General features: G+C 47.7%; 1 protein-coding gene across 2 annotated transcripts in view; it reads right to left on the bottom strand.

Annotated features, from left to right (window-relative positions):
• The window catches only part of LOC133340835 (uncharacterized), a 30,683-nt gene extending 16,807 nt beyond the window's left edge, over positions 1-13,876 (bottom strand). The window contains exons 1-7 of one of the 2 annotated variants that reach the window (XM_061549261.1): positions 13,293-13,876; positions 11,823-11,888; positions 9,451-9,554; positions 8,081-8,183; positions 6,973-7,123; positions 6,560-6,629; positions 4,378-4,444 (exon numbers count right to left, since the gene is read on the bottom strand). In XM_061549261.1, coding sequence (XP_061405245.1) covers positions 4,378-4,444; positions 6,560-6,629; positions 6,973-7,123; positions 8,081-8,183; positions 9,451-9,551 — 492 coding nt within the window. In that variant the 5' untranslated portion in view covers positions 9,552-9,554; positions 11,823-11,888; positions 13,293-13,876. The remainder of the gene's footprint in view (positions 1-4,377; positions 4,445-6,559; positions 6,630-6,972; positions 7,124-8,080; positions 8,184-9,450; positions 9,555-11,822; positions 11,889-13,292) is intronic. The other variant, XM_061549260.1, reaches the window with a different exon arrangement.
• Between the last annotated feature and the right edge of the window lie 2,142 nt (positions 13,877-16,018).

Genomic DNA, 16,018 nt, shown 5'->3' on the forward strand with positions numbered 1-16,018 from the left:
CGGGGAGAACGTGCAAACTCCATATATACAGGCGTCAGGGTCGGGATCGAACCCACAACCTCCTGTATACAGGGTGAGGTAGTTAACATCTCGCCACTGCCAGATGTTCATGATGACACTCATCAGTCATCGTGAAGTGGGTTTTTACTTGGGCATAGCACGCCAATAAATCAGGGATTCTGTCAGAGATGCTGTCTAAAAAAAACAGATAACCATCTTCACAGTGACACGCCAATGACTATTATTCAGCTGATTGAGTGCTGAGGTTGCCAAATTTGTGGAACTGCGAACCATTATTTCCACCACGAAGGGCTTCCCCATTACAATAAATGCGGTGGTAATTCTCAACAATTCCACCAAAAACACCATGGTAATTCTTAACGATTCCACCACAACCACCAACCACCACAATAACCACACCGCAGTCATCACCACTTCCGATGGACACCACGACCACTGACAGAATCACCACCATCATGACAATCACATCATAACCGAAGTTTTGGGATTAAAACCTCACCCCCATCCTTGTCCTACTTTAAATGACAGTGACATGCCAATGATTATTATTCAGCTGATTGAGTGCTGAGGTTGCCAAATTTGTGGAACTGCGAACCATTATTTCCACCACGAAGGGCTTCCCCATTACAATAAATACGGTGGTAATTCTCAACGATTCCACCACAATCACCACAATAACCACACCGCAGTCATCACCACTTCCGATGGACACCACGACCACTGACAGAATCACCACCATCATGACAATCACATTGTAACCGAAGTTTTGGGATTAAAACCTCACCCCCATCCTTGTCCTACTTTAATTGACTATTGATCTCAGATTCCGATCACGCAGACCTGCGATTGATCGCTCTGCTTCGCAGCCTTTAAGTTCATAAATGTGTTATTTGACAATCTTACCAAAATCGTTGCGGTTAATAAGCCCAACATTTTTTCGCAAGCGATGCGTTCTACTGGTCTTGTAATACTTCTTATGCTCATTGTACCACGTTGATGTACAACCTGGCCATTCGGAAACGCGAGTTGTTCTGGGATTGTTCCTGTTATTTTGCGGTCACCAGGTTTGTATTGTGTAACCAGGTCCCCATAGAAAATGTGCATTTATTGCCCAATGGGTGTTTACCTTTGCAAAAATAAATTAATTAAAACATCAGTCATCTTCACCACTACCAATAACACCACTACCACCTCCACAACAACCATCACCACCACTATAACCACCACCACAATGACTGCACCACAGTCATCACAACGACCAATGACACCATATCAACACTGCTAAAATCATCACTACAATGCCACTACTAGCATTACCACCATGACTGTTACAATCATCACGAGCACCACTTATCATCACTACCACTACCACAATAACCACATCAAAATGATCTTCAACACTACCAATGACATCACCACCATCATCTCTACAACAACCAGCACCACCATTATCACCATGACCACAACAACTAAATCACAAACATCATCACCAACCACCACTGACATCACGACCACCACCAAGCGTCGGCCATTGTATGCCAACCTCAGGGTCCAAATTTGCCAAAATATAAAAAAATGACACCGCAAATTACTCAATTGGAATTACACAAACATCAGCAACCATCGTCCCCGACTGACAGACTAATGCCCCAGGTCACTCTTGTAAATGAGACTCATGCCGGTCTTTCGAATTCTCCCCTGGTGAAACAAAATCAACTTGATCATCACCACCAACATTACTTCCATCAGCGGTACAATCACCAGCACCATCATTATCGTCACCACCGCCATCATTCACTACCACCCATACGAACAACCACCATTAATATCCACCACAACCAACCACCACGCTGAGATATGATTGCAAGTTGTCACTCTCTCCATGCAATCACAATGTCCACGGTCCCTCCTTTGTAAAAACAGTTTTGACAAGTTCAATATCTAGCATTATATATATTAAGACCTTGATTTGTGAGAGCTTGGGTGACAGCTTCCATCCAGTGAACCAAACGCCTTTTCATGGGTGGACAAAAGCGAGGCATGAATGGCATTCGATATTCATGTCTTCTCTGCCACTTGAGTGACAGCGGGAATGTAGTACATGCATGTGTGACGCATGGCCAGAAACATGGAACACTGAAAAAGAAAATGAAAAACATTTTTTGTAAGTACACAAAGAAGCGTGAAGAGCTACGTAAATGATAATAATAAATTTAAGACCGTTGTAATTTCAACTCGCGGTGCGCCGCCACGGTATTCGCTCGCTCTCGACGAGAGAGAACGTCTCAAGAGGCGCGAGGAGGAGGAACCACAAACGAGCGCGGAAAGGCAGCCACCACGCGGTAGTGAGCCTGCACCAAATCACCCCCCTCCGCCCCCACACCACTTCTCCCAAGCTCTGCAGTCCTAAATGTATTAAGGTGTTATCGGCCAATCAACGAGCGTTGAAACGTTCGCGGTGAAAGCGGAGCACCCGGAAAGAAAAAAAACCCCACGCATGCGAGGGGGCAACGCTCAATCCCGTACAAGTGGAACAGGTGTGTGGAGTCCACGACTGGCTGCACCGCTTTCTGCTGGCGAGCCAGCGTACCGCAACTTTCCCTCGATGCCCACGGGGGGAGGGAGTTTCGCACAACTGCCACGTGAGATCCACAAATTGTGAAGCCAGGCACTGCAATCATCACGCCAGGAGGCTCAGAATATTTCAAAATCTTTATTTTCGGATATCTTTTTTTTATTCTGGAGGAATACGACGAGCTATGAAGCTCAAACATTGGCTCAGCTACGAGGTCCCTGCTTCACCTCTGTGGCGGCCCGATGCATAAACTATAAACTATTTATATTTTACCAAGTAAGGCCCACTAAGCTATACAGCTCTTTTTCTACAAATGATAGCTCAACGAAGTGGCCTATCACGTGGACATTTAATGCAGCCACGTTTCTACATGTGGAGGGAAAACCGGAGGACCCTGAGAAAGATTCCCGCGACAACGGGGAGACATACAACCTCCGAATATACAGGCCTCAGGGTCGCGTTTGAACCCACGATCTCCTGTATACCAGGCGAGGTAGTTAATATCTCGCCACCGCGGCCTACAGCAGGAGGCCATCGTGGAAGCCGATGCCGAAACTAGAATACGTGGGGGGCACATAATATGTGCGGTGCCCAAGCCGAAATGCCACTTTCCTATGGAGGGAATGGTGGGAGTATTCCTTCCCCACGCTTTCAAACATATATATGTAAAAAAAGGTGACGTTTCAGGCCATGGCCCTTCCTCATAGAACGTAAAATCATATTTTGTTTTCCCTGAAAATGTTGCCGATGATATTTTTTCTTCCTTTTAACGCCACAGTGCTAAATGTTTGTGCTTGTGCACCACTGCCAAAGCAGCGTCAACAGGAAAGTAAGTCGGCTACAGGCAAGACACATCATGGCCAGAAGGGACGACGGCCAATGGACAAGACTGGTAACGGAATGGCAGCTAAAGGAGAGACGTGGCCGGAAACGAAGCAATGAGATCAGGTCACGCGCAAGCAGCAGTGAGATGGATTGTAGCATCGCAGGATGACGGGGGATGGAGACAATGTGTGGAGGACTTGATCCAGCAGTGGATAAACCAGGGCTAACGATTGCGACGATGACGACCGTAACCATCGGCATCAACGTGACCACTGCCTCCTTCACCACGAGCACCGTCACCATCAACTACCACAACCAGCACATATCCACCACCATCACCACCCACATATTCATAACCAACATCATCACCACACCCGGCACTGGCAGGAAAGTGTTCATAATCAAAATAACATTGCCTGTTTATTTAGCCAGAAAAGTCTCGCCAAGTCTAAAAACTATATTTGGAACATTTTTCCGGAAAGCTGAGCCATTTCCATTAAGAAGTACAGTAAAACCTTGGATTGCGAGCATAATTCGTTCCGAAAACGTGTTTGTAATCCAAAGCACTCGTATATCGGTTGTGATCACGTGACGCTCGGCCGATAAAGCGTATGCACGAACTACTCGTATTGCAAGACCTCGCTCGTTTATCAAATTCATATTTATTTAAAAATTGCACGCCTTGCAAAACACTCGCAGACCAAGTTACTCGCAATCCAAGCTTTTACTCTATTCGGCTTTTGTGCAGGAAACCAGAGAACCCGGAGGAAACCCACAGGTTAGAGGGGATGACGCTCAAGCATCCGCTGACGTACTGCCGTGGCATCTCCATGCCACCTCGCAGTCCATGCCGACCACAGGCAGTACACCCCCAGGCGGTCTCCCGTCCAAACACTGACCAGGCTCGGCTCTGCTTAGCGTGTGAGCTCTTGACAAAGTCGGGCACATGCACTCACCAGCACCACGACAGCAGCCGGTCCCACGAAAGAGTAGAGAAGTCCACCCTCCAAAGAGAGCCAGCAGCTGGAAAGAGTCGTGCACGCGCACACACAGACACGGCACAGCAAAAGAAAGACAGAAACACACACACACACAGGACACAGAGAGACACGTGCAATGATGACAAACACACATAACAGAGACACAGAAAAAATTTAAGCTGCAAAAACAAAGTTTTTCACTATAAATCCTTTATATGCGTGGCATCGGGGCGGCTAGAGTCCTCTCGTCCTCTGGCTTGAGATGACTGCCACCTATGGGTCAGATGATTGTCTGCACCATTAAGCAATTGGTAATTAAATATTTTAAAAATTTTCCCTAAACAGTGTAAAATTTGGGAAAAAAATTTTCACGAAAATTAATTGTCACGCACAACGAGTCTGTGTGCAAAATGTCAGCTTGATTGGATCACGGGAAGTGGGTTAAAAAACGACCGAAAGATTTGCACGGTCGTAAGCAAGCAAGCAAGCAAGCACGCACGCAAGCACGCAAGCAAGTGAACTTAATATAAAGGATTTAAAAATAGAGGCGTTCAGGCACACAAAGAGACACGCAGACATAAAGCATAGAGACACACACACACAGAGGAAAGATTTATGACAGCCTGAGACACACACAGAAGTATATACAAAGTAACGAAGCGGACGTGCAGTTCAAAGAGGAAGAGATGCCTAGGCTGCCGAGATTTGTGGCAAGTTTGCATCTTGTGTACACGGACACCTGTGCACGTGCACGTGCCAACAGAACGTCGGGGAGGGACGGCACACGATTCGGCGATGATGAAAGTAGATTCTTGCCTGAATTTTCATTAAGAGAAGTACATCAAAGTACTTTGATCAATGGGACGTGGAGCGATGTGACCCGAATTTGATTCCCGGCTACAACTGGCAAGTGATTTCTGTGCTATATACTGCTCAAGCCAGCGATTAAAACACACCGTTATCATATTTGCATTGAATTTCCCGCGGTTTGCCTTTAGCCATTCTCTGGTCTAATACTGGTGAGACGAGGCCATAAAGGAGGCCGTCTCTGGTGCAGGCCAACCAGACTCAAGGCCAACGCATACATGAATTACACTGGTCAACAAAATAAAAACATTTTTTTCTGGCCTGGACTTTTGCAGCTGTTCTAGACTAATTTCAGGGTGCTGATTCGAAATCTGATCTCAGATTTGCTCTATCACATCATTTTTATGCTATCGGCATACCCCATTTTCATTGATTTTACCCGAAATTAACTCTGTCACTTATGATTGCAAGTTGTTGCGAGTCAGTGACTGCTTTCGTGTTAAAATATGGTGCTGTATTTTTAGGATAGTGTGTTTATAATATAATTTTATGTAGATATCCACATTTATTTAATATTTTTCTTCTGCGGTTTTTATTGAAAATGCAATATTTGATATCTCAAAAACCTGATGTGATAGACAAAAACTGATGCAAGATTTGGAATCAGCACCCCAAAATTACCTGAAAACCGTTGGAATACCTTATGCCAGAAAAAGTGTGTTGACCAGTGTTATCAAAGCACATTTGTTTACACGTTTTACCACAAGCATGCATGATTAATGAAGACTTTATGCCTTGCAATTGATGTCAACTTAGTGTTTGAACATCTTAACACCTCCTGTATTACTGCAGGCAAGGGTAAAGCCCATTCTCTTTTCGTCGATATCTATGCTGGTTCTGGGCCTCCTTTAGGTCGCCTTAGACGTAAAAAAAAAGTAGCTGGTGCGGTGTAAACATCGGCGCAAAAGTTTGGTGGGGGGGACACGGTGCTGCTACCACACAGACACACGCAAGCCAAACACACGCACACAGGGGCAGGCACGCACATGCACACCGCCACACATGCACACCGCCACACATGCACACCGCCACACACGCACACCGCCACACACGCACACCGCCACACACGCACACCGCCACACACGCACACCGCCACACACGCACACCGCCACACACGCACACCGCCACACACGCACACCGCCACACAAGCACACCGCCACACAAGCACACCGCCACACACGCACACCGCCACACACGCACACCGCCACACACGCACACCGCCACACACGCACACCGCCACACACGCACACCGCCACACACGCACACCGCCACACACGCGGGGTCGGCTTACTAGCTGTGGGTTCCGTATCCCTTCATCTTCGTGAGGCCACAGGAAAAGGCGACCGTCATCGCCGGGAAGCCTGAACGACACACATCATCGCTCCGATGACGATAAGAATCATGCTGCCAACCATCATGCTGACGATGGTGACGACGACGATGATACTAATGCTGATGTCACCGATACTGCCACTGCTGATGCTGATGACCTTAACGATGGACGCCCATGATGACGCCGAGGATGAAGATGATGACGTGAACCATTGCGATGACTACGATAGCGACGACGACGTTGACGCCGATGGCCGTGAAGCACCCGCTGACGTCGCCACCGCCGACGTTGCCGATAATGATGGCCACAGTCATGAGGATGCTGACGATGATGCTGATGATGATGCTGCTGATGCTGGTGACTGCCCGCACCCCATCCGAGCAGCAGGAAGCGCTTGTGGATGAGTCGTCGGCGGAGACGCCCGCCCACGGCGGTATAGGCGTGCCACGCTTCGGCCAGGACCCAGCAGAACGACGCCAGGAACGTGAAGTGCAGCAAAGCGGCCGTGGCCACACACGCGGCCTATGCAGAGAGATGCACATACGAGTACACACGCACGCACAAGCACACACATGCACGGGACACTCACGGGACACGTGGCACACGCGCAGGATGTCCATAGGGTAAACACATACACACGCGAGACACGGGAGGAACGGGACACACGCAGAAGACGCCCATAGGGTAAACACACACACATAAGACACGGGACACACAAGGGATGGACAGGACATGAGACATGCGGGATATACACACACAGGACACGCATGGAACACAAATAGGTATACACACACAGCAAGCAATACACAAAGCACACACACAGACACGACAGTGCATTACAAAGAGAGAATGCGCATACACAAAGATCCTCCGTATAGCCTTAACAGACTGTAGGGGCAAGTGCTGTTAGCGAGCACCTATGAAGGCCGGCACGGCACACGAGGGGGTAGGTAACCAACACCACGCCCGGCCGCCTTTGTCTCCCCAGTGGTAATGTTTACACATCACACCAAGTACTCATTTGAGGCTGAGTCGACCTAGGGGAAGCCCAGGACCGGTTCAGATAATAGTCACTGGTATTGGCCATGAGCGGGAATCGAACCCGGGTCGCCAGGTTCATAGCGCAGCACGCTAACCACTACACACACACGGGATGCGTGACATTCAATATGCACCGAAACAAAGGTACACGCACAGGGAAGCAACGTGCAAAGACACACACTCACAAGAGTAGATACTCACATTAATACAGGACACGCAGAAACACAGGACACGCAGAATATATATACAAGAGGATCACTGTGCATTCATAAAAGACTTGACTCATAAGAGTGCGTGAGAACAAAATGTTGAGACTTAATAAGGTGCGGAACACATTGGGTCACACAGGGTCACACAGGGTCACACAGGGTCACACAGGGTCACACAGGTACCCACAGGGACCCTTGGTGGGCCCTCCACACAGCCCGCAAGACATACCCTCTGCTGCATGAGCGTCTGCGCCAGCAGGATGAGTCCGTTGGAGGAGATGATGGAGATGCAGAGGTTGATGAGGATCACGGCCCTCTCAGAGCGCACGACCCTGCTCACGCACGCGGCGTTCAAACGCGACGATTGGGCTCAACTTTCACGAGCATCCACTCCCTCCCCCCGCCCCCCTCAACAGCCACCGACGCCGACCACCAGGACGCCTACGGACGCTACTTTCACCTTTGCCGCTGCACGTCGCCGTCCACGTGAATCTCATGACGTGCTTTCCTCGCCTCGTGAGTCTTCGTGGCCTCCCAGAATTCCTCGCTTAAATGCGAGCTGCCATTTCATTTGTGGGCAATTTTAAGGCACTCGCGCCTATGACCATATACCGGTCCGAGCTAACAGGGTCAAGCCAGGATAGTGGTTGTCGAGGAACCCACCACAATTAAAACGGGTGTCGTAGGCTGCTATGCGGCTACGTTGCAGGCAGCAGAGGACAATGTGGCAAAATGCGTTGTTGTAATGTACTTCTTTGCTCTCAACTTTCACCAAACCACACTGGCCAGCCTGGTTTAACTCGAGTCGAACAATCCCCACGATCCTGCACGGTGTGGTGGGGCCCAAATCCAGCAATGATTTAACATGCATCACAAACATGGTTATGAAATGTTTAACGATCTTGAGGGAGGGAGGGGAGGGAGGGGAGGGAGGGGAGGGAGGTCAGGCTTCACTGCTATGATGCTGGTAGCGCAGCAGCAGGGGATCTGGTGATGGGTTTTTGAGGGTGATTTGTTCTCTTGTTGGTGTCCATGAACACGGTAACACACAATGGGACTAATGTTACACGGGAAACCCGCGGTATATCTTTGATTTAAAAAAAGGGAGCACATAAGCAAACAAAAAAAAACGACATGATGAACGAAGTAAAGTGCTGAAAGACCGAGCATCTTTCTAGTCTGATCGTTAAAAAAAGCAAAAAAATAACAAACAAAAAAAGGAGGGAGGCTCAGTTGACAGGTGGTGTTCCATCCTTTTTGACATGTTGGGCTACAGAGGGGTGCCCTGTATAATGTGACTGACGGGAGGGGATCTTGCAATGGGCATTTTATGGTGTTTTTTTATTGCGTCTGCGAACACAGTACACAATGGGATTTCTGTCCCGTGGAAAAGTGTGTAAATATGTTATATTTCTTGAATAAGAAGAAAAAAAGGCCATTAAAAGTCTAAAATAACATTTAAAAAACCCGAAAAACGACACGATGAATGAAGCAAAGTGTCGAATAACCGAACATTTGTTTTGTTTCTTCTCATCGAAAGAAACGAGGGGAGGGAGTGGAAGACGAGGAGGAGGAGGAGGTTGAAGAGGAGGACCTCACCTCCAGTAGAGCGCGTAGACCACAATGAGGCAGAGGAGGGCGAGCGAAGAAACTGTGCAGCCCACCACCAGCGTCAGCGACAACGTGCTCGCCTGATCCATGTCCTGGGGCAGGTTGCGGGTGAGACGGGGACGAAATTATGATCACCGGGTCCATAGTCTAGTGCTCGAACCCAATGCACCCACTTCACTATTGCTCCACAAAGACAAAGATCCCCCTACAGTCTTCGGACTTTTGGGACAAGTGCTGTTTGCAAGCATCTATTAAGGCCAGCACCAGCACACGAGGGTACAGGTGGCCAGCACCACGCCCGACCGCCTTTGTCTCCCCAGTGGATGATGTTTACACACCGCACAGGGTACTCACTGAAGGCGGAGTCGACCTAGGGGATGCCCAGGACCAGTTCAAATATTCACCACTGCTGTTGGTAGCGAGTGGGAATTTAACTCGGGTCGCCGGGTTCGTAGTGCAGTGCACCAACCACTACATCACCACTCCCCCACAGACACACACACGTAGACTGACACATTCGTGGGATCAGAACACACATGGAGCTCTCACCTGATATGGGCTTCATTTGCAACGCTTCATTCGAAACACACTGTTTGCCTTTTCGTCCCAATTATATTCCAACTGTGTCACGTCTTGAAACAATGAAATGTCAATTTGGAACTCCCAGAGCGAGCGGTGTAACATCAGAGCGCATCAGCGAACAGCCCGATTGTAAGATGACGGTACAGAACGTCTTCTGAAAGTCACACAACTGACTCTTATCCACACCGTGTGGTCTATATTTTATACGAGCAATTATAACGTAATGATGCTCTGCACAGTATTTATCCAGGAAAGCCTCACCGAGTCTCAAGGCTAATTCAGGAGGGCTCTCTGCATTTCGTTGTTTGGTCAATACCATTAATGACCTTTGCAGTTTCTACAGAAAGTAATTAGTAGCCAAACATGCCAAGGCATGGTCCTCTTGAAAAGATAATTCGGTGACTCAAGTCAGGAATTCCTGGGTTAGAGATAGTATTGTTATCTCTAACACAAGTTAATGTCTACGGTTTTGACACGTGTAAGGGTTTATTGACTACTCTTGTGTCCAATCATGAACGAGTGTTCGTATGCCAAATCATAAATGTAGATTGGTCAACTTCTCAAAATTTCAGAGTGTTGTTAAATCACCAGCAGATTGTGGTGTGCGGTCTCCAAAGACGAGTACGTACGACTGCCTTCTCCACCATCATCATCACCATGACCACCATCACCATAACCACAAAAACCACCGTCATCAGACTCGGGACATCGGGACATGACGCCCAAAGTACGAGTTAAATGTACAGCCCTGATTGACGGTATCTCCCACGCCGTGTTTGTTGTCGGCGTTGCTAGACCATATTTCACCGCACTAACCAGTGTGTCTTGGCCATGGGTAGGACTGGTCCAGGTACTACTACACGCTACTCATGTTAGTCGTGGCCGGGACTCAAACTCAGCAAGTCACAACGCGGCGCGACCAGTGTTCGCTTAATTGTTAAGCTAACTTTACGCGTAATGATGTCGCTACGAGTAAGCGTTAAGAACTCAAAGAAATACCAATGTAATTGCCTTGGCATAGATCACATCGGTGGGCACAGTGACCGTCCATCAATGAGGATTAATAGCCAATACTCTAGGGTTAATTCCATAACAAGCGTGAGATGCTCAACGCTGATTGGATTACGTAACGCGAATGCAGGCAGTCCTAAATGCAGCTGCTAAACGTAATAAATTAGAACATGTCACTTACACCGGAGAAATCCGACGAGCTACGTTGCCACAACAAACAGTAGAATAACAAACACAATCACAGGAGGAGGAGAAATGTAAGAAGGGGCATGCGCATTCCCGGACGTGGCACATGCGATCCACGAGCAGATGTGACTAGGCTGGACCGTCTGAATGTCTAGCAGAGGTCACAACCGGGTACCCGATACCCGTACCCTACCGATACCCGTTTGCGACCCTGGTGCGGCCGGGTACGGGTAGGCCGTGAGTCACTGGTGAGTAACCGTTTGTCACTCATTTCGGGTAGGGAACGGGTACGGGTAGGGAACGGGTACCCGTACCCGGCCGGGTACACGTACCCATTTGCGACCCTGGTGCGGCCGGGTACAGGTAGGCCGTGAGTCACTGGTGAGTAACCGTTTGTCACTCATTTCGGGTAGGGAACGGGTACGGGTAGAGAACGGGTACGCGTACCCGGCCGGGTATACGTACCCATTTGCGACCCTGGTGCGGCCGGGTACGGGTAGGCCGTGAGTCACTGGTGAATAACCGTTTGTCACTCATTTCGGGTAGGGAACGGGTACCCGTACCCGGCCGGGTACACGTACCCATTTGCGACCCTGGTGCGGCCGGGTACGGGTAAGGAATCAAAACCCGTTTGCGACCTCTGATGTCTAGGTTAGGGAGACAAAATGACAAATGACACCACGCACGAAAATCAGTAAACGTGCAACGGTGTGGGGGGCGTTCAATGGGGTCAGGGCGGATATCCGACGGTTCGCACCCACACACCTTGGCCAACCCAGTTAGATTCCCCTAGCCAGGGCTTAACCTTTACCCCGTCAGTGGTGAATAATATCACAACCAGTTCGAGACCGGCCAGCCTCGCTTTGCCTTGACCAACCCACACTGACCAATGCGGTGAAGTATGATCAAGTCAACCCCCACCTCCCGTGGCAAATGACTACAGCATTTCGTAGTGCATCGGCACATACATTGACTCTCTGTCTGTGTGTGTGTGTGCCTGTGCATTATAATATCGATGTGTAGGTTATAATATACTGTGTTGCAAGATAACTGGCAGAGGTTTCGGGCTAAGTTTACATTAAATCGTCGTTAATTAATGCGTTGGTCACCTGCTAATAGGAAACTTGATCATTTAAACGAATTATTGGATAACGAATCCTTTACACGTAAGTGGCTTTAGACACGTGCCAATTTTAAATCTGCACGGCAACAGATTTGCACACACATCAGTAGTGAAGCGATGCTGTAGATGTACATTAAACGCAACTACAATAATTTCTCCCTGAATTTAAAAATGAAATAAAAACCATTCACGGCACAAAATTGTCAGAATAACGATCTTATCAGCCACGTTGGCCAAAAACGCGATTAATTACCAACTTAATGTCGACCTACAAATGAATAATAAGCATTTGGGAAGAAATGGCTACATCGTGATTAATAACATCGGTGTGAATTTGCTCCTGGCACAGATATGCACCAAACATAAACTTGTACTTTAAAATCCCTAGGCTGTAAAGGATGTTGTTGCTGTTGTTGTTTCATTTAAAGCATCGTGTTAATTAATTGCAACGTGTCAGCATCACCTGCAGAAAGCAACGCGTGTGAGAATGTGGGATTTCATTCCGCAAATTACGGAGCCGAAACAAAGCGATGCAATTCTTGCTCAAAACGCAATAGATTTTTTTTCACCCCCCTTAATTTAAATGCAACTCTTGACAAAAAACACACACAAACAACACACAATTCTGCTTAAACAACCAAAACAAAGCTCATGCAGCATTTTTTTTTCAAAATAAAAACACGCACAATATTCTAAGCACCGCCGTTAAAACGCAGCAAACAGCGGCACATCAGCAAAACCCTCGGTGCTCACCCACCACCACCGCAATTAAAACCGCACAATCCCTCAAGGCACAAATGAGCTCACCGACAAGGATTCACCTCGAGCAGGCTATAAGACCAACCAACCAACCAAAAGGTATAAAATTTAAATAAAAACCGAGATAATAAAAAAATCGCCACCACCACCGCAACCAACACAAACTCACCAGCGAGTCGGCCTCACGCCTGGCCAAGATGGCGAAAGCCGCATCAAGCCTGTGGCAGCGACACCGCGTCCTGCCGGGCCGCGCCGCCACGGGCGCGCACCCTCTGGCCGACCAACCCCCGCCTCGGCCGGCAGAGCTCTCTATCCGAGCGCCGTGGTCTACCCCCGCCGCTAGGCCCGAGGCCCAGGCCGCAGAGCCTGCGGCGTTGCCTGACGCCGCGCGGCCGCCCGATGTCGTCCCGAAGCCGGCGGACGTGCTAAGAAATGGGGGGGTGGGGGGTGTGGGTGTGAGGTGTTCAGTCAAACTAGGGCCGCGTTCTCTGCCGACATCCGCTCCTGTTGCTGCTGTGTAAGATAATGCTGGCTGGATGGTGATGGTGATGATGCTGGTGTCGATGAAATAATAAAAATAATGAAACAAGTGGTCTGGTGGTGGTGGTGGCGGTGTTGCGTTTTTTTTGTGTTAATCTGCAAGACGGGGGAGGCGTTCCGCGAATGTAAATCGATCCGTGATTAATTAACGAGCCGAGCCGCTGCGAGGGGAGGCAGCACACGGATTGCTCTGCGAGCGCAATGCAACGGCGATTGATTTCTCACGTCCATCAGCAAACTCCACTCCCCTTCCCTCCACACCCACCACCCTCCGTTGGGTCTCGTTCGTTCGCCGCGAGATAACAGAAATTAACCCGCTCCTCGGTCCTCTCACAACAACAACAAAACCCATCACCCACCTAACCATCACATTCGTACGATGCATTTCATTCGTGCCTTGCTGAAACAAACGAAATAGTCACGCGGAATGTCCTCCATCCTTTGTGTCGTTCCTAAGCCGCTTGTCGTAATCATTGGATTTGTTGTGCAGAGGCGCCGGTGACTGCTGTGGAACTTATCACCGTGGTCTTAGATTTGTTTTTGTCGGTAAAGTCACGTAGGTAAAACATAAAAAAAAAAAATCTTCTTGGTTCTTTCGGTAAAGTCACGTAGAAGGGAAGTAATAAAATAATAAAAATAAAACATAATAAAATATTAAAAATAAAACATAAAATATTTATTATTAAAACATTATAAAATATTTATTATGTTTTATTTTTAATATTTTATTATGTTTTATTTTTATTATTTTATTACTTCCCTTCTACGTGACTTTATCGAAAGAACCAAGAAGATGAATCCCTGCAGTCACGAAAGCTTTAAATCGAAATAAAAATAATATAAATAAAACTATTTGTGATGTATTATTTTGTTTTATTTATATTATTATTTTTAAGTATTATTTTGTTTTATTTCTATTATTATTTTATTTTTACCTACGTGACTTTACCGAAAAAAACCTGAGTATGAATCCTTGCAGTCACGAAAGCTTCAAATCTAGAATTATCACCGTGGATTTGTCGCTAGTTTCGTGGAATTGCTGAACGCGCAGCATTATCGCCACCTAACTTCGGGCTATTCCTCTAATCGTAAGGGTCATTAAATATTTATCTGCAATTCTATTTTCTATTCTGGCGCGTGGCGGCAATTTGCGGGTGTTCTGGAGATTAAATGCCAATCATGTCGCGATCTGCTTGCCGGCCACGACGAGAGAGTCTTCAGGGAGACGGAGGAGTTTGTGTCGTTTTGCCGCTCTTCCTCCGATGAATGAGCAAAGACCCACTGGATGAATTGATACGGTCCGTATCTTGGGTTTCATGGCCACAGTTCGCACTCCTGTGGCTTGTCTTTTGTGTATCTCGATCTGTGCCCAGGCCCTGTGTATCTCAATTAGCACGGTTGGCTACGTACGTTGCGAAAGAAGTTTAACATTTACTAACAGGGTTTTTCCCCTTTTTTCTGGCAACAAAACTGACACCTTTTGCAAGGAATCATGCTTACATTAACCACAATACTTGCAGTCAAATGCAAACAAAAAACAATACTCTGATCATTTATGCATTGTCTTTGAAACTGATTGGTCCACACCAGAGACAGCTTTCTTTAGAGCCTCGTCTCATTTAGTGTTCGACCAGATGACGCCAATGCATTAATTATCAGAGTATTCTTTTTTGTTTGCATTTGACTGCAAGTATTGTGGTTAATGTAAGCATGATTCCTTGAAAAAAGTGTCAGTTTTGTTGCAAGAAAAAAGGGGGAAAACCCTAGTAGTATATTTTGGTACTGGCAAAAGAGGTCCCATGATTTAAGTTCAACATTGTCCATACCAATGTGTGTACGGCCCACATTGAGTTGCATGGCCACAACCGCACGGCTGGGGCTTTGCCTTTTAATGCATCTCTTTTGGGATCTCTACGTTCTCGTGTGCGTGCCAATATGTTCACAAGCAAGGTGCCCAATGTTCAGCTTCATGCAGCATTATCGCGCCCCAACTTAGGGGCTGTTCCTCCAATCGTGCGAGGCGTGAAATATTTATTTGCCATTCAAATCGATACATGCGTGCGCCAGCAATATATTCCGGAGCCAAGATGCCCAATGTCGAGGTCTGCCAGCCACAAGAGAGTTTGTGTCGTTTTGCCGTTCTGCCGGTGTTGAACGGGCGCCAACAGTGGTTTACGAAACGGTCCACCAATTCGGTGGTGGTGTCAGTGGTTAACTCTTCATCCGTTGTGTGGGCTGACTGACGGACCCCCAGTCGCATATATAGCCGAGGAACTGTGGAATGAACGCCTTCGAACAAAATGACCGTGAGAAGGGCAAAGTGGCTTCACGCTGTGAAAATACAAAAAACGAGGC

The sequence above is a fragment of the Lethenteron reissneri genome, chromosome 10 (assembly GCF_015708825.2).
Source record: "Lethenteron reissneri isolate LAM-NWPU_2019-01 chromosome 10, ASM1570882v1, whole genome shotgun sequence".
NCBI classification, from domain to species: Eukaryota; Metazoa; Chordata; class Hyperoartia; order Petromyzontiformes; family Petromyzontidae; genus Lethenteron; species Lethenteron reissneri.